Source organism: Protomyctophum bolini, assembly GCF_963924005.1.
Source record: "Protomyctophum bolini genome assembly, chromosome: 8".
Taxonomy (NCBI): Eukaryota; Metazoa; Chordata; class Actinopteri; order Myctophiformes; family Myctophidae; genus Protomyctophum; species Protomyctophum bolini.
The window spans coordinates 20,854,705-20,875,630 of NC_137869.1; the positions used below are offsets into that span (position 1 = coordinate 20,854,705).

At 41.7% G+C, this 20,926-nt stretch overlaps 1 protein-coding gene across 1 annotated transcript; it reads right to left on the reverse strand.

The window, feature by feature from the left end:
* Window positions 1-2,358: 2,358 nt before the first annotated feature.
* On the reverse strand, window positions 2,359-20,264 carry LOC308320144 (myosin-7-like; the record flags this gene model as incomplete). The annotated part of the gene is made up of 38 exons (XM_080770462.1): window positions 20,073-20,264; window positions 19,490-19,633; window positions 18,896-19,052; window positions 18,588-18,615; window positions 18,385-18,490; window positions 17,639-17,731; window positions 17,292-17,355; window positions 17,110-17,208; window positions 16,229-16,332; window positions 15,668-15,806; window positions 15,192-15,310; window positions 14,941-15,090; window positions 14,476-14,646; window positions 14,017-14,329; window positions 13,740-13,807; window positions 13,432-13,637; window positions 13,102-13,225; window positions 12,798-12,934; window positions 12,179-12,434; window positions 11,829-12,071; window positions 11,037-11,213; window positions 9,924-10,069; window positions 9,737-9,827; window positions 8,848-9,237; window positions 8,643-8,769; window positions 8,426-8,544; window positions 7,792-7,897; window positions 7,455-7,545; window positions 7,044-7,227; window positions 6,552-6,717; window positions 6,160-6,284; window positions 5,414-5,722; window positions 4,786-4,989; window positions 4,096-4,392; window positions 3,757-3,861; window positions 3,557-3,652; window positions 2,829-2,960; window positions 2,359-2,382 (listed from the first exon to the last, which is right to left on the reverse strand). Exons 1-38 carry the CDS (start codon window positions 20,256-20,258, stop codon window positions 2,359-2,361), a joined length of 5,796 nt encoding a protein of 1,931 aa, XP_080626588.1. The 5' UTR covers window positions 20,259-20,264.
* Between the last annotated feature and the right edge of the window lie 662 nt (window positions 20,265-20,926).

Below are 20,926 nucleotides of genomic sequence, written 5' to 3' on the forward strand. Positions count from 1 at the left end.
CAGTCACTTTCACCTGCGACAGTGATGCCAACCCCAAAGTAAGACCAGAACAATACAAAATGTACAGAGAACAGAGGATTGTGACAACAGCACAGACTCACACCATCTCTCACATCCAAAAAGAGCACAGGGGACAGTAGCCTATACAGCTGTGAGGCTCGCAATGACATTAACACAACCACGTCTGCTCCAGTAGGCCTACCACTTGAAGTTCAATGTGAGTTGTGGTTTTGATGTCTCAAATCTTAGAATTGTGAAGAACGCATTAAATTGATACATTTTGTTTGTTTCCAGTGTTGTGTGATGACCCATCCTGTTGGTGTGATGTTGCTGCTACATCCAGTATTATTTTAGGCCTATTCATTTATTCATAAATCCTGCTGCTGCTTCTTTATCACTCTGTGACTTATTGTGCAAAATCTGGAGTTACAATCGTTTAAAAGCCTATAATCCATGTATTTCTCTTAGTCCATGCTAAATCCATAGTGTAGTTTTGTTGAATCATGACCATATTTCTGTGCAGCATGGAAGTTCATTACATTAAGCATGTCAAAAGGCTCAGTGTTATAACTATTTGGAATATATAGTTATTCATATTTCACATTTCATTTCATAATGTTTATAAAGATGTTTATTTCATAGTATTATTGTTTACAGTTTAAAAAGAACCAGTTGGGAGTTAAAAAGATTGAATTCAGTTAGAATAACTGTTTCTACTGTGATGGACATTGTGAATCTGTTTGTTTAACTGTATGTAATGTGTTTTATTTTCGTTTTTCGTTTTATTTTTCGTTTTGTCATTATTTATTTATTTTTGTTTTGTATTTATTATTGTCAATTCATTTCGTGATAAGATTTTGTTTGTATTTGTGCTGCCAGAGGGATGTGGGGGGGGGAAATATATGTCAATTGTTGAAAATACTTATGTGTAATATAAAGAAAATGAATAAACATATGTTTAAAAAAAAAAAGAATAACTGTTTCTGTTGCTATATACAATTTAACGGGGTTTTGCTAGAACTGCATTTCCCATGATGCTTTATGTTAGCGCCGGATATCCGGCCCAGGAGCAGCTCATTCTTTAGTTTTGGGTTTGTTGTTACATGTGAGTCAGATACGAGCTAACCACAGACTAGCCGAGAGAAACCACGTATGCAGTGATACTACGATTCAGTCAATATTGTGCCTTTTCTTGTAACGCTTTTTTTCATTATATAAACTTGGAACTGAAACTTCATCCACAACATCCTGTCAAGTCACTGACACCCAATCAAGCCTGAGTGAGTGGCAGCTTGTTCATTGGCCATGCACAGGTGTGGGATGCTAGCTATGTAAGTAGAACTAGCTGCACTCATTCCCTGATGCATGCTAGATCACCACACCAGCTTCTTGTCCACCACCCTCCAGAATACCATCTCTCTCCACCCTCGGAACTGTGTGCGTCCAAGAGCAAACCCCCCCCCCCCCCCCCCCCCACACACACACACACAAACCACAATTGCCAAGTAAATTGCCACACCATGGCCAAAGAGAATCCTCTGCCTCCTTTCATTCCCTATGGTCAGCCTGGCTGGTGGCCTTGCCTGCTCACCTCTGTCAGACAAAGCATTTCATTTGTAACAACTCATGATAAGTGCCATATTTCCTTATTGATGCTTATTATACCACTGCTATACCACTTGTTGGAAATAGTAATAATTTATTGCAGAATTATAGCGCTATTCCAAGTGCTCAAAGCACTTTTCAATGGGTCATTCATTCATACATTGGGAGGTGAAGCCAGTGTCCTCACTTCCCACATTTACACACCAATGGTGGCAAGCTCACACTGACAACTCATTGGAGGCAATGAGTTCAGTGTCTTGCCCAAGGACACTTGGACATGTGGACAGGAGGAGCCGGGATTCGAACCGCCGACCCAGGGATCGTTGGACGACCTGCTCTACCTCCTGAGCCACAGTAAGGAATGTAAGGAAAAAGACAAACTCACTTTTAACAAGGATTTACGTTGAATACATGAACGACACATTTAAAAACAAACACGATGCTTTTAAGATTGCTTTATTCTTTTTTCAGCTGTAAACATGGTGAAAAAAGGCTTTCTTTTGAATGGCTTGTCCTTTCTGTAATCTTACATTGCTTGCTTATACTGCTTAGCATTACTCAAAAGCTCACAAAATCCATGTATATTGCTAGACAAATACAGTGTCTTTTGGGAACAATAGTGTAAGGCCAGGTAGACTCAATTGTAGAAGTAATGGTTTACTCTCTCCACACTTAAAACAAAAAGCTTTTAGATTGCTTAATTATTTCTGCTATGTTGCATAGAGAAAAATGGTTTCATTCAGAGAGACAGCTTCACTCTTCTTCACCTTTACCTTTCTGCATGGGGAAAGAAGAAGAATATTATGAAAATAGTGATTTTTTAAATCTGTCAGTATATGCATATATGCATGCTAGTATTTACTCAAGTATACTGTAGGCCTACTGTATTTAAAGTGCAAGATCACTTTGGTAGAGGTTTGGGTTGTGTAGTTGCCTTGCCATGATGTAACTCCAGATGTGGACAATAAAATAAATCTCCAGTGAATGACAATTAAAATATGCTCCTCATTGATTTTTAAATTTTCTTTACTATTTGAAGATATGGATTTTTTTTCTTGTCCACATTTGGAGTTACATCATGTAGTTACACAACCCAAACCTCTACCAAAGTGGTCTTGCACTTTAAGTGTTTGAAAGTAGAGTATTTCTACATTCATTGCAGTATTAATACTTTTACTTAATAATGTGAGTAATGTTTCCACCACTGGTATGTAGGAGCTTACCTTGCCCGTATCACGACCCTTGGCTCTGAGTTTGTTGACCTGGGACTCGGCCGTGTCAGCCCTTTCTTCTGCCTCGTCCAGTTCATGCTGCTGCTTACGGAACCTCCCAAGATTGGAGCTGGCTTGTTCCTCCTATAATATTATATGGAGAATTATTCAAGGTGAGTTATTTCTTGTCAGGACTAAGAATCCAGTTTGGCCTTGCCTTCACAGGTTTTTGTTAAGCCACTGAACCATTACTCCTGTCATGACTTGAGTAGCTTATATGGAAATAATGTATTTTTGAGGCTCCCACAGCGCACGGCAAAGAAATCACTGCGCTTTATTTTAAGGGTCAATCTGAAGTTTTAGACCTTCATCAAAAGAAACCCCTGCGCAAAATTATAGTGTGTACACAGGCACTGTAACTTTTCTCTCCTACCGTGGATTTGAACCTGGTTTCCTGCGCAAGTCCTATGAGTTTTACCATTGAGCTAATAGAGCCTGTCATCTTGCTCAGAGGATGCATTTAATCGTGATCAGGTCAAATTTGCCGGCATTCTTGTGTCTAGGTGACCTGTGACACGATTTAAATGGCTCAATAAAAGACGAGGGAGACAAAATACATCAACGCCAAGTTATATTGTACAGAATGAACAAAATAAAATGTTATTCTTTAAAGAAAAGTTACATAGTGCCGCTTTAAGTCTGTAGATAGTTCCTATTATTCTCATAGCTTAAATACTCACAGACTCTTCTGCACTTCTCTTGTAGGATTTGACTTTAAGCTGCAATTTATCCACCAGGTCCTGGAGGCGGCTCACATTTTTACGATCCTCCTCTGTCTGCATTAATTAAGAATAATTAAATATAATTCCAATTTTAATGCAGATACGCATACGTAAGACCAAAGGTGTATTTTAGTCAGCTGAAGATATGAGGATGGTACCTGATAGGTGAGCTCCTTGATGCGTCTTTCATATTTGTGAACTCCTTTTACCAAATCGGAAGCCTTTCTTTGCTCCATGTCCAATTCAGCTTCCAGCTCCCTTACCTTAAAAGGAAGGCATAATGTAAGTACGAGTATAGGAAAAACGGAGAGAGAAAAACATGGCTGTCTCTGACTGTAGGTGTGCAAAAGGACCCTTTTCTTCTAGGGAAAACAGAGTAAAATATTGAAAATTTTGAATAGTTTTGCATTTTTTGAACACATCTTCGTCCTGACTCAAAACATTTTCACGCAGCACATTAACGTATAGTTTCAGGAATCAAGTTTATCGTCGCTCACCCTGGCCTCCAGTTTCTGGACCTGCTTCTTGCCACCTTTGATGGCAATCTGCTCGGCCTGGTCCAGACGCTGCTGCAGGTCCTTAATGGTCTGCTCCATGTTCCTCTTCATGTGCTCCAGGTGAGCGCTGGTGTCCTGCTCCTTCTTCAGCTCCTCCGCCATCATGGCGGCGTCCGTGATGGCCTTCCTGGCCTTCTCCTCAGCACTCCTACACTCCTGCATGGCCTCTTCCACCTCGTTCTGGAGCTGGGACGTGTCTGCCTCCAGCTTCTTCTTCTGGTTCAGTAGACTGGTGTTCTGAAATCAGAACCCAAAAATAAAATATCACAAATTTAGATATACATTAAGATGTTTAATCCATTTTAACCAATTGAAACCGGGAAAACATGTGTCATTTTAGATTTGAGCTATTTTTGGCTGTTAAAAATCCGTGTGGGGGTCCCCGGAAGTCCCCGGAAGTTCCAGACCCACAGGAACGCGGCCAGGGTGCCAGCCCGGTTTCGGCGAGCCGCCCCACGTCCGAAACGTTACCCTGTGGGGGTCCCCAGGGGGTCCCTCTACTGTACTGTAGTGTCACTATACTGTACTGTAAAGTTTGAGAACCACCGACATACGTTTTCCAGAAAACAAAAGAAGATATTCTTTTGTAGAATCGGCCTCAGGTCTTAATGGGCTAATTGGCTTTAATACCTGAGAGTGCAGCAGCTGCACTCTTTCAGAGACGTCGCGCAGTTCCTGCTCTGCCAGCTTGCGGCCTCTGTCAGTCTGCTCCACCACACACCTCAGCTCATCAAGCTCAGCCTGCAGCAGGTTGTTGCGTCTGTCCACGATGGCCATGTTGTCCTTCAGGTCATCATTGTCACGGTGAGCATCGTCCAACTGCAGCTGGGAGTCCTGTTGAAAATAGGAATAACCATTTAACGAAATGTCATCTTTTTGTTTCTCGCTTGTCAGTCAGTTAAATAATGAAAGCTATTGACTTGTTTTATAATGCAACGATATTTCTGTTTTCTCCAGTGATAGAAGAAGTACAGTATTTAGTATCAATACTGCAATGTTCCATTTTCAAATGGCTGAAATATACCTGTGTACAGTATAGGGCTGAAGTGGTTAATGTCTTTTGTAATAATCAAAATCTACAAAGTAACTAACTAAATTCATTGAATTGTGGTGTAGTACAAAATCTGGTTCTAACATGTAGTGGAGTAGAAGTAAAAGTATGGAAAAATAACTCAACAGTAGTGCTTGAGTACATACAGTAGTACTTAGTTACTTTAAAGTTTAAACCACTTTTCTCTCAGCGGTTACGGTACTATACCTTCAGATGGGACTGGAGTCCTCTGAGCTGTTTCTGAGCCTCCGCCGCCTGCCTGTTGGCATGGCTGAGCTGGAGCTCCATCTCGTTGAGGTCTCCCTCCATCTTCTTCTTCAGCCTGAGAGCCTCGTTCCTGCTGCGAGCCTCAGCCTCCAGGGAGCCCTGCAGGGTCTCTAGCACCCTCTGCTGGTTCCTCTTGGCCGCCTCCATCTCCTCCTCCTTCACGGCCAGCCTGCGCTCCATCTCGGCCTTCACCTGGTTGAACTCCAGCTGAGACCGGAGGATCTTGCTTTCCTCGTACTCAAGGGAGCCCTGTTTGACATGTTGCGTCAGAGGTGGGAAAAGGTACGCACACTTCTTTTTCTAGAGTAAAAGTATCATCATTATAGTATCATCACTACATTCTGCAATGTAGAAATACCAGTACCAAACGTAGAAAGCACTCATTGTGCAGAATGTCCCATTTCACAAGTTTTCAAATATAAAATAGTTCCTAAATGTAGCTTGGCTATTTTCAAATGACAGAAATGTATATGCTGACATGTAATGGGTAATGTATGTTTTGTAATAATAGTCAAAATCTACAAAGTAACTATATAACCAATTATAACCAAGTATAGGAAATACTCCAGCAAAGTAAAAAAATACCTCAAAATTGCACTTAATTTAAGTACCACTGCACATCATGAGAAATGTACTATCATGTGACATATAAACTGTGATATGTTCACAGCTTATTCCAGCCTCACCTCGGCTTCCTCCAGAGCAGCCTTCGTCTCCACCTTCTCCTGCTCCAGTTGTTTCCGTATCTTCTCCAACTCATGGATGTGCTTTCCTCCCTCACCAAGTTGATCAATCAGGTCAGACATTTCCTCTGTTTTAATAGCATTGAAATTATTTTAAATTGGTCGCGGCCATGCAAAGATTAGCCTTAATATCCATTTGATTAACCCATTAAAACCGGTCATATTAGATTTTTAGAAAAATGTCAGATATACAAGAAGAGAGCCTTGAAATCTTTGTGTATTCTGTATATTTGTGTTACTTTCCAAAGAGCACCTTGCAACATACTCTCTGTATTTTAGTCCAGTACTTCATTCCAAACATTTTTAGATATTAAAGGTTAATGAAACCATAGTACCTTGAAGGTTCTTGTTCTCTCTCTTCATGGTGTCCAGATGTTCCAGACACTCTTCATACGAGTTCTTCAGTTTGAAGAGCTCGCTGCTGAGAGACCTGCCCTCTTTCCGGGCGCTCTCCAGCTCCGTCTGAGATTCTTCATACTTCTGCTTGTACTCAGCCAGGACCTGGTTAATTAATGTGTCGCGTTAGATCAGAAAATTCAACATATTAAGAAGTAACTACTGGTCAGCCGGGCGCCTGATGCAGAGGAAAGGAACGTGTTCCTTCCACGCGCTACATCCAACCAGGGAAACACCTCCCTGTCAGAGAAGCGGTTTGGACTCCTCATGCATTGAAGGAAACATGAGGTCAGTCCGTTGCTCTCTCCAGGTTGGCAGAGGGAGTGTAGCGCCCAGGATTACACTAGAAGTGACACAGGTTGAGAAAAATGCTTTACAAAAATCGTGGGATAAACAAAAGTAACTACATTTTTCTTGTGTTTTATTATTACCTTGTCAAAGTTTCTTTGCTTCTTGTCCAGAGCTGCAGCAGTAGCATTGGATCTCTCCACATCTGCCATGAGATCTTCAATCTCATTCTCCAGCCTCTGTTTGGTTTTCCCCAGAGATGAGCATTTAGCATTAACACCCTCCACAGATTCCTCTGTATCCTGCAGACGCTGGGCTAACTTCTTCCTACATTTACATGGACCAGAAGCAATAGATGAGATACGGCAAACAAAGAATCCCAAACTATATTTCAGATGGCATATTTTTCATGTACAACCTCAGGATTACATTTCCAATTTTTCAGTACTTTCACTTCACTACAAAACATACTTTCTGTTGAACCAATCGCCAAAGAATCCCACTTTGGCCACGCTACCATTTTTAAAAAAAACGGCAAAGAAAACGTTACTTACTTTGCGTCCTCCAGCTCCTCAGTCCTCTGGATGGCATCAGTCTCGTACTTGGCTCTCCACTGAGACACCTCAGAGTTAGCCTTGGACATACCTAGGGATGGACAATATGAATACGAGTACAACCGTCAACATTATTGTGGCAAAAATAATCGCTTATTAACAAAAATATACTTAAAACTTGTTCCCCCTATTCTGGGGGGAACAAGCTCACAACGCATAAGAGTATACAAGTGGTACTGAATTTGCAGCTCAACAAAAGCTAATTCATTTGAGCATTTTTCATCACGATAAATGATAATAAGGATTATGTCCCTAGTCTAGATTGTAGAAGACATACCCCGTTGCAGCTCGGCCCTGGCCTCCTGTTCCCCCTCATACTGCTCTCTCAGCAGATCACAGTCATGGCGAGCAGACTGCACTGCATGGGAAAGAGCATTCTTGGCCTGTTGGGGAAAAAATATGGTTTATGAATACGCGTAGCCGCCAAAGGGATAGATGTAGAATCCACAAATAGAATAAGGAAAATCCATATCGCCATTGTCAGGTGGAAACCTGAGCATTACTTTTCAGGAAATGGAACCTGTATTCCTATGGATCCAATGTCATTATTTAGTTACAACAACCTGTTGTTAATACTTTGCATTGGTCAATATGTATAAAACCCACAGACACACCTAAAATACATAGCAGCCTTTCTTCTAGGGAAAACAGAGTAAAATTGAATAATTTATTTAACACAAATCTCCTCTGGGGGTCCTGACTCAAAACATTTTCAGATGGGGGTCCGTAGCCAAATCAATTTGGCATTCTGCTGTGAGCTTGTGGACCGGCAAATGTTGTGTGAGAGTGTAATATGGAGAAGTAGAGCATAATTTTTTGGCCCACAATCCTTTTATGAATGTGTTTGTGGTAGTTACATCCACATGACATTTCTAACTAAATACCATTTAATTGAATCATAATTATTGTACCTTGACTTCCTCCTCCAGTAGTCTCTTGAGGTCTTCATTCTGCTGTGTGTATGACTGCTTCCCTCTGCTCAGCTGGGAGATGAGAGTGTCCTTCTCCTCCGTCTGCCTGGTGAGCTCACCTGTAGCCAAACGCCTTTCAATTTTCTGTGCAACATTTTAATGTGGCTGAAATCAAACTAAGAATTATTTGTTTTGACCCCATTTAGCAGTGTCATACCATTCTCAGTTTGAAGCTTTGCTTTCTGCATGGTGATTTCAGTAATGGAGCGTTGACCTTCCTCTGCTTTTGTTCGGTATTCAGCCATCTGATCCTCCAGTGTTCGGCACATTTTTTCCAAGGTTGTCTGTAAAACAACATTTACACAAATTTCACGGGAAATTGAACGTGCAACGATTCAACACGATTAGGAACTCAGACTCACTTTGGCGTTCACGAATTGCTCCATGTTGGAGACCACGTCGTCCAGCTCCAGCCGTAGCTCGCTCTTGTCTTTCTCCAGCTTCTGCTTGACTCTCTGGAGGCTGTCAATCTGTTCTCCCAGGTCGGCCACGCTGTCTGCGTTCTTCTTCCTCAGCGCGGCAGCCGTGGCCTCGTGCTGCAGAGTGGACTCTTCCAGGTCTCTGCGCACCTTCTGGAACTCGGCCTCTCTCTTCTTGTTCATCTCGATCTGGGCGGAGGTGGCTCCTCCAGCCTCCTGCAGCCTGTCGCTGACCTCCTCCAGATCTCTGGACAGGTCTGCCCTCTGCCTGGCCACCGTGGCTCTGGCAGCTCGCTCTGCCTCCAGTTCCTCCTCCAACTCCTCAATACGGGCCTGAACATACAATGTACATCATAGAGCTGTCACCGTTATGCATTCTAAGCTGACGATGAATTGTCATATATTGTGATTAACGATTTAATTGTGTTTTTGACATTGAACATTGGAACATAATATGAATCAAATTAGAATTTCCGTTTGCCTTTAGGCTTTGTAATCAAAACCTATATGACAAATAACTTACAGTAAATATACAAAGACATTACTGACTATTTTAGATCAGCAATTAAATGTACACTATAAGCTTAGTGTAATCTTTAGTGTAAAGTAAATATATATAATCGATTAGACTATTATGTAATTGTGACAGGCCTATGTATATTTATCCCAAAACTTTGTTTTTCACAGCTGTTTCAGAAGGATTTGCACAAAACTTGGTGCTGGGCCAAGGAGGGCCTGATGCACATTTGTGCTTCACTGGGCATTTGTTATTTCCTAGTTGTAACTTGTACTGTAAGTTGTGCAATCATAGCATTTTATATTGCATTCATACCTGCAACTCCTTAAGTTTCTTCTGAAGTTGAGCTCCCAAAGTCTTTTCATCCTCAATCTTACTGTTTGACTGGGTAATCTCAAGGTCCTTCCTATTAAAATAGGAAAATGTGTACATTGCGTTTTGTAAAAACGATTGTAGATTAGATTTATAATGTTTTGCGCATTTGTCATATAAAATCATTTACTTCTTCAGCCTCTCCTCAAGTTGCTGTTTGTCATTCTCCAGGTCCATTCGGTTCTCCTGGGTCACCTTCAGGTCTCCTTCCAGCTTTCGCTTTGCTCTCTCAAGATCTATCCTGGACTTTTTCTCTTGTTCCAGTGATCCTTCCAGCTAATAAAAGATATAAATAAATGAAACGTCAGTGTTTTTCTAAGAACCCAAAGTTACTTTACATGTGTGTGAGGGCTCCAGGGAGAGAGGGTTAAATAATATCAACAACTTTATTAGGAAAGAAAAAACGAATACGCAAGATAAGAAATAAAAGCAGTAACGCACTAAAAGCAAAACGAGATGATACAAACAAAGTCATCTCGGAAAGGCAATGGTGACAACAGGTGGGTTTTCAGGGAACTTTTGAGGGTAGGGAGGGATCTCTGGGAAGTGCATTCCAGAGGGATTCTTTATACTATGCTCAGCATTCTAGTAAGTCTATTGCTTTGACAATGTGTTATTATTGACAATAAGTAGAAAAAGTGCTCCTCTGAGCACAGATCTCTGCTGTTGTGTTGGTATAGGCCACATACAGTAATGTGTTGTGGATGTGTTTAGTTGTAATTGTACATGATAAATCAGCTGTAGGTGAAGTTTGACCTTGTGTATAAAGTATGATAAATGAATGTGAGGTGAATGTTGATGAAGGCAAGAGTGAAATGCAAGAGTATTGCAAAAGTCGGCCTCTTGGTGGCGCTATATAAAGCAGATGTGAAAAATACAGGACAGAGGTTATTCCTTGTGCCTTCACACAGGTGCAGCTATAGGTAAAACCACGAAACGGCCTGTTAATAGCGCCGCCATGAGGCTGATTTCAAGTGGCATTTTGTTTTTCTGCACAGTGGTAATGTGGTGCAAAATAATGTGCGTTCAAATAATGAACTTGTGAAATCGCAAGTTCATGATTTGAGGCACTTTATTAGAAATGGACCAATCCGGCAAATTTTGGAAGGCAATATAGCCAATCAGGAGGGAATATGGAAAATTGGACACATTGATCACATGACTATAGAGATCTGTGTACTGATACTGGTGTATGGATAAAATCTGTAGGGCTTCGGCGTGGCGGGACAATAATGCTACTCACATCATCAGCCTGCTGCTCCAGCTTGGTCTTGAACTTGGTCAGAGTGTTGACCTTGTCCTCCTCACTCTGCAGGTCGTCCAGTGTCTGCTGGTGAGCCTCCTGCAGAGCCTTCTTCTCCTTGGTCAGCTTGATGATGGTTTCATCCAACGCCGACCCCTCTTCAGTCATGCATTTAACCTAGAATGTAGTTGGTGTTGTATTTAGTTTCAGTATATATTTCAGTTGCTTGAGTAAAATTCTTTATTATTATGAGTTACTGTAAGACATTTTTTTTCAGAGTGGTATTTTGTTCTATTGTTACTACAGCCCAATTCTGGGGAAAGGCACGCTCAACTCGAGTAGCCAGTCTGTGAGGGTTCAGGCGTGTGCTGTGTGCAGATTCATGGAAAACATGTAGAAAGCAGTGTTGCTGCTCTGGATCTTCAACATTATTAAACAAGACTCCTACGTCCTACTATTACTGAGAGTGCAGATGTTTTTCTCTTTCTATACTACCTTGGCCCGGCACCTGGTTTTAAGTGAGTGGATGTGCGTGCTGTATTGTACTTTTCTGGGTCCGGGGACCCCCAGGGGTTCCAGAGTCACTGGCAAAAATTACAATAACAACTTTATCTATGGCTATTCAAAAATAGTAGATCTACAAGCTTATACAGCTGCTATTTTAGTTTTTACATAAATCTTCTCTTCTGGGAGGTCTCTCATGGTACAAACTCTTTCCAGATGGGGGGTCCGCGGCCAAATACATATCAAGGTGGAGGTCCTTGACATGAAAACTGTCTTCCATTTGCCTACCTTGTTCTCAGTAACTTGCTTCTCCCGTTCCACTTTAGCCAGAGTGAGCTCCAGATCATCGATGTCTTTCTTGAGTTCTGAGCATTCGTCCTCCAGCTTCCTCTTCTTGGTGGTGATCTCTGCGTTCACCTCCTCCTCGTCCTCCAGTCTCTCTGACAGCTCTTTGCTCTTGGCCTCCAGCTGGACCTGGGTCTTGATCAGACGCTCACAGCGCTCTTCAGCATCTGCAAGATTGTCTTGTTCCTGTTTGGTTTTTTTAAGGTGCATTTACATATTTTATTTTTGGAAATGTTTTTGTAAACACTAATTTATTTAATATTGATGTGATCTGTGTGTTATTTGTAACTCACAGACTGGGCGTGGAGCAGCAGGTCATTCTTCTCCTGGAGAAGAGTGACCATTTTCTCTTCCAGTTCCTTCTTTCGGGCGTCTGTTTTAGCGGAGCTCTCCTTTAGCTTGGTGAAGTCTTCCTTCATGTTGGCCATCTGCTTCTCGGTCTCGGCTGTTTTCAGCAGAGGCTTGATCTTGAAGTACATCATCATCCAGGGCCAGTTCTTCACACCCAGGAAGGAACGCACATTCCACTTGATCACCGTTAAGGCATCCCTGTTGAAAATAACTTTGGTTTAATCCCTGTCTATTATGGCCAGTTATGTAAAGTAACTACGTAAATACATTTACTCAAGTACTGTACTGTATACTGTATTTCCACATTTCAATACTCTTCTATTCCACTACATCTAGAGACACATATTGTACTTTTTACTCCACTATTATTTGCTAATTATACTGTAGTTACTACTTTGAAGATTTTGAATATTATTACAAAACCTACATTAACCACAGTGCGTCACTTTTGCGACACTTTGTGAGCTTGTAGATCGGCTATTTTCAAATTATTTTCATACATTTGGAAATGGCAAAATTTGTACTTTTAATGGTATAAGCTGTTTGCTTTTTGTACCGTACCTTCTTTCTACAAGTGTCTTGTATTCCAACCTGGCGAGTACTCCTCTGGCTCTGGCCTGAATTCCAGTGATGATGAGAGCGAGACGGTCGTCTCTCATCTCCTCAAGAACACCCAGGAGACCAGCTTTGAAGAACACCTTACACATTATGGACAGAGGACCATTTGTAAACGTAAAAGATCTACTAAAAAATATATTTCCAGTGTAAATATCAGTACATGTACAGTATTTCAAATATGATTATTTTGGGGGTCGTAGCCTGAAATGGTTGAGAACGACTGATCTACAGTATTTACAACACAAACCTTGGTGTGTCCAAATTTATACTGCAGATGATCAATATCCAAGGAGGCCAGAAGTTTCTCTGACGCCTTCTTGTTGTCCATGAACTGCCCCTCAGGGACAGCGCTTGGATTGAGAACACGGTATCTGAATCACACACGGTAAAACACAGATTTAGAATCAATCCATTTTACAAACAGTTTGTGACAATTTAAGAACGTAATCAACAAATAAAAACTATAAAAACTGGTCAAACATTGGCCAAATTGTCAAATACTATATAAAAAAAAACAGGCAGAAATTGTCAGAATATCCAAACTACAGGCGTTGTGAGCTTGTAGCTCATGTTGGACCTTTGCTTGAAGTCTGCATACTGGACCCTATTGGGGAAACCCTTCCTGCAGATCCTGATGCCTTCCAGCACACCGTTGCAGCGTAGCTGGTGCATCACCAGAGGATTCTCCATGATCCCGGGAGTCTTGGACTCGTTGGGGATCAGGCAGCGCACAAAGTGGGGATGGGTGGACCTCAAGTTGTTCATGAGTTTATTCAGGTTCTCCTGTGAGTTATAACAAAGCATCAACGGGTTATACTATCTTATTGATATTATTCTGTAGTGTAGAGGTTCAAAGGTCAAAGAGTTTGTCCTGCAAATGTTCACCCTGTGCAAGGCAGACACCGTCTGGAACGAGGAGCCCTTCTTCTTTTTTCCAACAGAGCTCTTGTCTTCTATAGATGATGGAAAGACCATAATTACCAGTAACATCTTGAATATAGACAACATGAAACATAATATGAATACATAGACAAACCAACAAAATACTGCCTCTTTAATTGGTATGGTGACTTTATACACTGTCAGACTTTATACACTGTCAGAAAAGGAGATTCTGCCCGACAGCGATGACTTACTGAACTCCATCTAGTATATCCCATACCTGCAGCATCTGAACCAGCATAGCCAGCAAACAGCACACCGAGCAGCTTGAGACTTGACTTTTGGAAGAGGCCGACCACCGTCTCGTTGAGAGGGTCCTTGTTCTTCACCAGCCAGTTGGAGATGTTGTAGTCCACGGTGCCGGCGTAGTGGACCAGGGAGAAATGGGACTCCGGTCTGCCCTTCACAGGCTTGGGCTTCTGGAAGTTGGGATGCTTGCCCAGGTGGTTGTCGTACAGCTTGGCCTTGAACGTTTCGTCACTAGCCTTGGGGAACATGCACTCCTCTTCGAGGATTGACATGATACCCATGGGCTGGAGAAAATGTGGGAAAGAGACGCCAATATTATTTATAAGAAAACTGAGCTTATTAAAGACCTGTGGACAAGGACCCCCAAATTGGTACCCCCATCTGAAAATGGAGTTCAATGCAGGCTGCCAAGTCCATGTACAGTACCTACCTTCTCAATGAGTTCAATGCAGGCGGCCAAGTCCATGCCAAAGTCAATGAACACCCACACGATGCCCTCTTTCTTGTACTCTTCTTGTTCCAACACAAACATGTGGTGGTTGAAGAACTGCTGCAGCTTCTCATTAGTGAAGTTGATGCACAGCTGTTCAAAGGTGTTGAACTGAAAGGGAACACAATTACAGATTAGACACATTAACTAAACAGATGTTTGTAGGAGGTATGCAATGTATACATTTGAATTGCAGCAAATTGGTCCATTGGATCAAATCAAATATTGGTTAAAATTGATATTCTTTTGACATTGTTTTTTTTTTGCATTTTGCATAGTGATACGATGTGCATCCCTAAATACATCCTATAAATTCCCCATAATTGGCCAGAATAGAATAGAATACAATATTATTCTATTCTCAAAATGTACAACCATACCTACCTAATTGTTACAAATACTCACATCAAAGATCTCAAAGCCAGCGATGTCCAGCACACCGATGTAGAACTGGCGAGCATTCTTGGTGTCCAAGGATTGGTTGATTCTCACCACCATCCACAGGAACATCTTCTCATACACTGACTTGGCCAGCGCACCAATAGAGTAGTAGACCTGACAAAAGTTGAATTAAGGCATATCACAAAGTGAATTTACCTTCATTAACACATACAGTATATTGCTGTGTTACTGTAAATACAATAACTGACACTCACTTGATTGACAGCCTGACCTTTGGTGACCCATTCATTTCCTACTTTGACCCTTGGGTGGCACAGGCCCTTGATGAGGTCAGCGGCGTTCAAACCCATCAAATATGCCACTTTGTCAGCATCTGGAGCAGCAAAATGTTGAGACATTTCAATCACAAATGCACAATATCTTTACCCATTAAGACCTAATTAAGGCCAATTCTACAAAACAGTTTTCTGGTGCTCAAACTTTTTCATGTTGGAAAAAGGATCCCAAGATATGTATTTGTCAGAGTATTTTGTTCCAGGGACCACCATATATATATATATATATATTTGTTTTTTAACTATCATTTGTTTTTTCAAAGATTGTGACACGCTATGAACTTGTATATCTGCTATTTTTGAATAGCCAAAGTGATAAAATGACACAGATGCTTTCCCGGTGGTTTGACTGTGTTAAACTAAGACTACATACATATTTAAGTATGACATCTTACCCTCAGTGCCATCAGGCTCCGCCTGTTCCTCTCTGGGTCTGGTCTTGAACTTCATGTTGCCATAGTGCATGATGGCACCAGTCATCTTATAGATGCCATTCTTCTCCTCCTGGGTGAAGCCCAGCACATCGAAAGCTTCCTAAAACGGGAGATTATTGTTCTTGGTTATTGGAATTCATTTCCCCATTGACATCCCTCATTGATTTATTACATATTATTATAGTACTTGTCAATTTATCCATTCATTTTGTATTACCTTTGCTTACGTTTTCTATATACTAGGATGAAGAGTAGTTTAGAACAATAGTTGTTGTTTTGCATTTGGATATTGCCCGCTATCGCACACCTGTCTTCCCAGGAAGCGGGTCCCCCTCTTTACTTTTCCTATTTTCTGAGAGATTATAAAATCTAACAGACCTTTCGTCTCTTTTTGTTAAATTGGCCTATGAAGCTCTTTGAGATCATTCATGTCATTGTGATTTAGGGCTATACAAATCAAGGACTTGTGAAAAGATAGTGGTAAATGTTATTAATAATATTTGTATCCACAAAGTCGCGCACATCAGTACTCATGAGCTCATCAGCATCGTTGATTGAAGTCACAGTTAGCACTCCTTGGGAGATGTAGCCATAGTCATAGGGATTGGAGGTGACGAGGAGCATCTCTGTGGAGCATTCAGAATAGTACAGGAGCATGGTTAATGTTTCTCCTATAGTGAGTAGTACAGGAGCATGGTTAATGTTTCTCCTATAGTGAGTAGTACAGGAGCATGGTTAATGTTTCTCCTATAGTGAGTAGTACAGGAGCATGGTTAATGTTTCTCCTATAGTGAGTAGTACAGGAGCATGGTTAATGTTTCTCCTATAGTGAGTAGTACAGGAGCATGGTTAATGTTTCTCCTATAGTGAGTAGTACAGGAGCATGGTTAATGTTTCTCCTATAGTGAGTAGTACAGGAGCATGGTTAATGTTTCTCCGATAGAGAGTACTGAGTAGGTATTAGAACAAGTAAGACGCGCAAACGCGGGAAGCGAACGCAGCTCGTACATATTTGAGTTTTGGACGTATAGCTGCTTTGGGGACTCCTTATATGGTTATGGCTGAGTCATGGTGACGTAACAGCGGGACAGACAGACAGACAGACAGACAGACAGACATGATCTGCTAGGTCTCATAGTTAGTGCTCACTGCGTTCGCAATCACTGCGTTCGCAACAATGTTGTACAGGAGCATGGTTAATGTTTCTCCTATAGTGAGTAGTACAGGAGCATGGTTAATGTTTCTCCTATAGTGAGTAGTACAGGAGCATGGTTAATGTTTCTCCAATAGTGAGTACTGAGTAGGTATTGGAACAATGTTGTACAGGAGCATGGTTAATGTTTCTCCTACAGTGAGTACTGAGTAGGTATTAGAACAATGTGGTTGTATGCTTCAGTATTCACCTAGCAGCTCTGGTTTCCTTTGGGACAGAATCTGGTAGAAGATGTGGTAGTCTCTCTCAGCTTTGAGCTGATAAGTGACACGGGACTTCTCCAGCAGGTCTGAAAGACATGGAAGTTTTAACATGATTCTTGTGTTTACTGTCTAAATGCATCAACATGATATAAATGGCATTCATACTTACAAGTCTCAATATCGGCAGATGACAACTTGCCACTAACGCCAAAGTGAATTCTGATGAATTTACCCTAAGAAATACAGACTGTTTGTTTAGGACTTTTTGAGGACAGAAAATCTGGACTGTGAATTTGTTACTATTTATTTTTATTGACACGAGCTGTGTGTGTGTGTGTGTGTGTGTGTGTGTGTGTGTGTGTGTGTGTGTGTGTGTGTGTGTGTGTGTGTGTGTGTGTGTGTGTGTGTGTGTGTGTGTGTGTGTGTGTGTGTGTGTGTGTGTGTGTGTGTGTGTGTGTGTGTGTGTGTGTGTGTGTGTGTGTGTGTGTGTGTGTGTGTGTGTTTGTGCACGCGTACAAATCTGGAAGAGTTGTCATTCCTGAGGGTCTTGGCGTTTCCAAAAGCCTCCAGAGCAGGGTTAGCCTGAATGATTTGATCTTCAAGGGTTCCCTAGAGAAATACAGAAGAGCACATTTCTTATCAAAAGCTGTTTTCATAAGTATCTCCTACACGTCTCTCATACGGCTACATTGCATCGCTGATCCAACCTGATATGCCCCTATATGGAGATCTCTGTATCTGTCAGTCCTTGTCCCTGTTATGCCCGTAGGAGATCCCTGATGTCGTCAAAATTAACATAGCTGACAGTTCTTTCCCTCCACACCAAATTCCTTTTACCAAAAATGATGATGATCTACAAACTCACAACGTGTCACAAAGTGATGTGTGGTGAGCTTGTAGATCTGCTATTTTAATGTTTCCCCCAGAATAGGAATCATGCTAGGATGTAAAAAATAAAATAAATAAAACGTTCCTCTCACACAAAGATGTTAAGTATTAACTCTGAGGACCTCCTATGGGGGCCCCTGTTGAAGTCCCATTGTGTTAGATCTTGTATTAACTACTTAAACCCCACCATTGGCATTGCGTCGTGTTGTGAGCTTGTCGATTGGCTATTTTCAGTTAAATCTTTCCCCACAAGAACAGAAAATTGAAAGGACCCTAGTATTGAGCCCTGAGGGACTCCAGCCATTTGGGGTTTAAGCGGTTAACTGTTCAACCGCCCTGTTGAAGAGCCATGCACTAGATTTGACAAAAGAGACCTTCTTCTCCTGAGCAGCGTCCTTCTTTCCAGAAACGGCTGCGATGCTGGCAAAATACTGGATGACTCTCTTGGTGTTCACAGTCTTCCCTGCTCCTGATTCCCCACTGGAGATAGAAGAACACCTTGTTTTGTTAACGAGATGAAACTTTGTTTGTGTGTTCTAGCAGATCATGGTATATGAGTAAAGAATGCTTTACTCACGTGATCAAGACGGATTGATTCTCCCTGTCTGCAAAGGTTAAAGAGAAGGTTCATGTGATGTGTGTGTGGTACTCATATTCAGGCAGTCACATTAATACATCGACAGTGTTTTGTTGTCCAGTGATTCTCAACCTGTGGCCTGTGTGAGGACATGGAATTTGGGCCCCCAAATAATTGTCAAAACACTGAAAGCGCATTTGGTTGACATGGTCAGATGGGTGGATCGACCGTGAACGCTTTCGAGATGTTCAAGTGGGTCTTTCTGTTTTGGGTCTCGAGCTAAAACAATACAACAATACAGTGCATACCTTTCAGCATGTACTGGTAGGCATTGTCTGAGATGGAGAAGACGTGGGGAGGAGCTTCACTCCTCTTCTTGCCTCTGTAGGCGTTGACCACCGACTGGTCGTACACCGGCAGCCACTTGTAGGGGTTGACAGTCACCAGGAACAGCCCCGAGTAGGTCTGTGGACCAAGGAGGGGTCACATTATAATGACATTCAGTAGGTCTGTGGACCAAGGAGGGGTCACATTAAATGACATTCAGTAGGTCTGTGGACCAAGGAGGGGTCACATTATAATGACATTCAGTAGGTCTGTGGACCAAGGAGGGGTCACATTATAATGACATTCAGATGCTTGTAAATGGCTATTTTCTTAATATTGTAATCACAGCGTAACGCTCTTTGAGGTTAAACATTCAGGGCTGTATTTTGTGTGTCTTAAGTACCAGGTCTTATTCCCTAACTTGAGTAAACTAAAGACCTGGAGGCGTGATCAATGCTCTTTGGCCACTCAGAATAGCCAAATGGCATTGATCACGCCTCCAGGTCTTTAGTTTACTCAAGTTAGGGAATAAGACCTGGTACTTAAGACATGCAAAATACATCCCTCAGACTCACATAGATCATCCAGGCTGCGTAACGCTCTTTGAGGTTAAACAGCACAGCAGGCTCATGGAGGAATGTGAACATCGCCATGTCTTCAATCTTATCATACTTTGGCGGGTTCTGGGGATGGACGTTCTCCAACTTATGGGTAGCTATCTGTGGGGAAAAAATACATTATGGTATATTGACATTTCTTATATGGTCATACTTTCACTCCACCCATTAGTCCTAGTTGTTTTAACCCCACGTTTTTTGCATTGGTTATTCAAAAAGAGCAGATCTACAAGCTCACAGCGTGTTACTTCATGCCGCACTGCAAGTGTTTTTTTTTTACGTACCAAGGACCCCCAATATCATATCATTGTGGGGTTCCTTGGCATGAAAAGGTTTGAGAACTGCTGGTTTATAAGTAATTTGTAAATCGGCCTCGGTTCTTAATGGCTTAAAATATGTATAGATATTATAGTAACTTCTTATTGGCAGCTTATTGGCAGCTGTCTGCATGGGAAACCTTAGCAATGACCTCCCACTATGGGCAGCTGCCCATCATTAAACTCTATACCGTACACGTATCATGGATTCATGGCACACTTACTTTTCCAAACTCTGTTTCCACTATGGCTTTGTCTATGAGTCTGGTGGTGATGGTAGCCTTGCAATACTCCACATCCGTGTCGGGAACAAAACACTGCTTCTTCATGTCGAACAGGCGAGTCTGGGCCTCCAGGCGCTCCCTGTCAGTCTTTCGCAGAAACGGAGCCGCAGCCCCAAACTCTAGCATGAGAGCGTCCCCCTGCATCTCTGGGTTCTTCAATGGTTTCCAAAGAGTAAAAGTAGTCATTATGCAGTTTCACAAGTTCAATATGTATACATCTTTTGAAAATAGAAGATCTACAAGCCCACAACGCACATTGTGAGCTTGTAGATTGGCTATTTTCAAATAGCCAAATGCAGTAACTAAAGCTGTCAAATAATTGTAGTGAAGTAAAAGTGCAATATTTGTCCCTGATGTACTGTAGTGAGGTGAAATCAATCACTCTAAAAATACCTCAATTGTACTTAAAGGACCACTTCACCACTTTTCAACCTATCTTCAAATAATAGGTCCTCACTAATAATCATGATAAAATGATAGTCTTTTTCTACTCAGTCTGTGTCTCATAGGAGGGCTGTGGGCAGTTCAGAAACCCGTCCACCAGTGACAGCATCGATAGGGAATTCAAGCTAATAGAAACTGCAGGCTTTCTAGTCCTGAAAAGTTGTAATACGAAAATGGATGCCATCATTCTCCCGATAATCGAAACATTTTTGTAAAGAAATCTTGTTTAAAAAAAATAACTGCCTAACGATGATGTCACTGGTGGACAGGTTTCTGAACTCCCCACAGCCCTCCTATGAGACACAGACTGAGTAGAAAGAAATTGTGCAATTTTAGCATGATTATTAGTG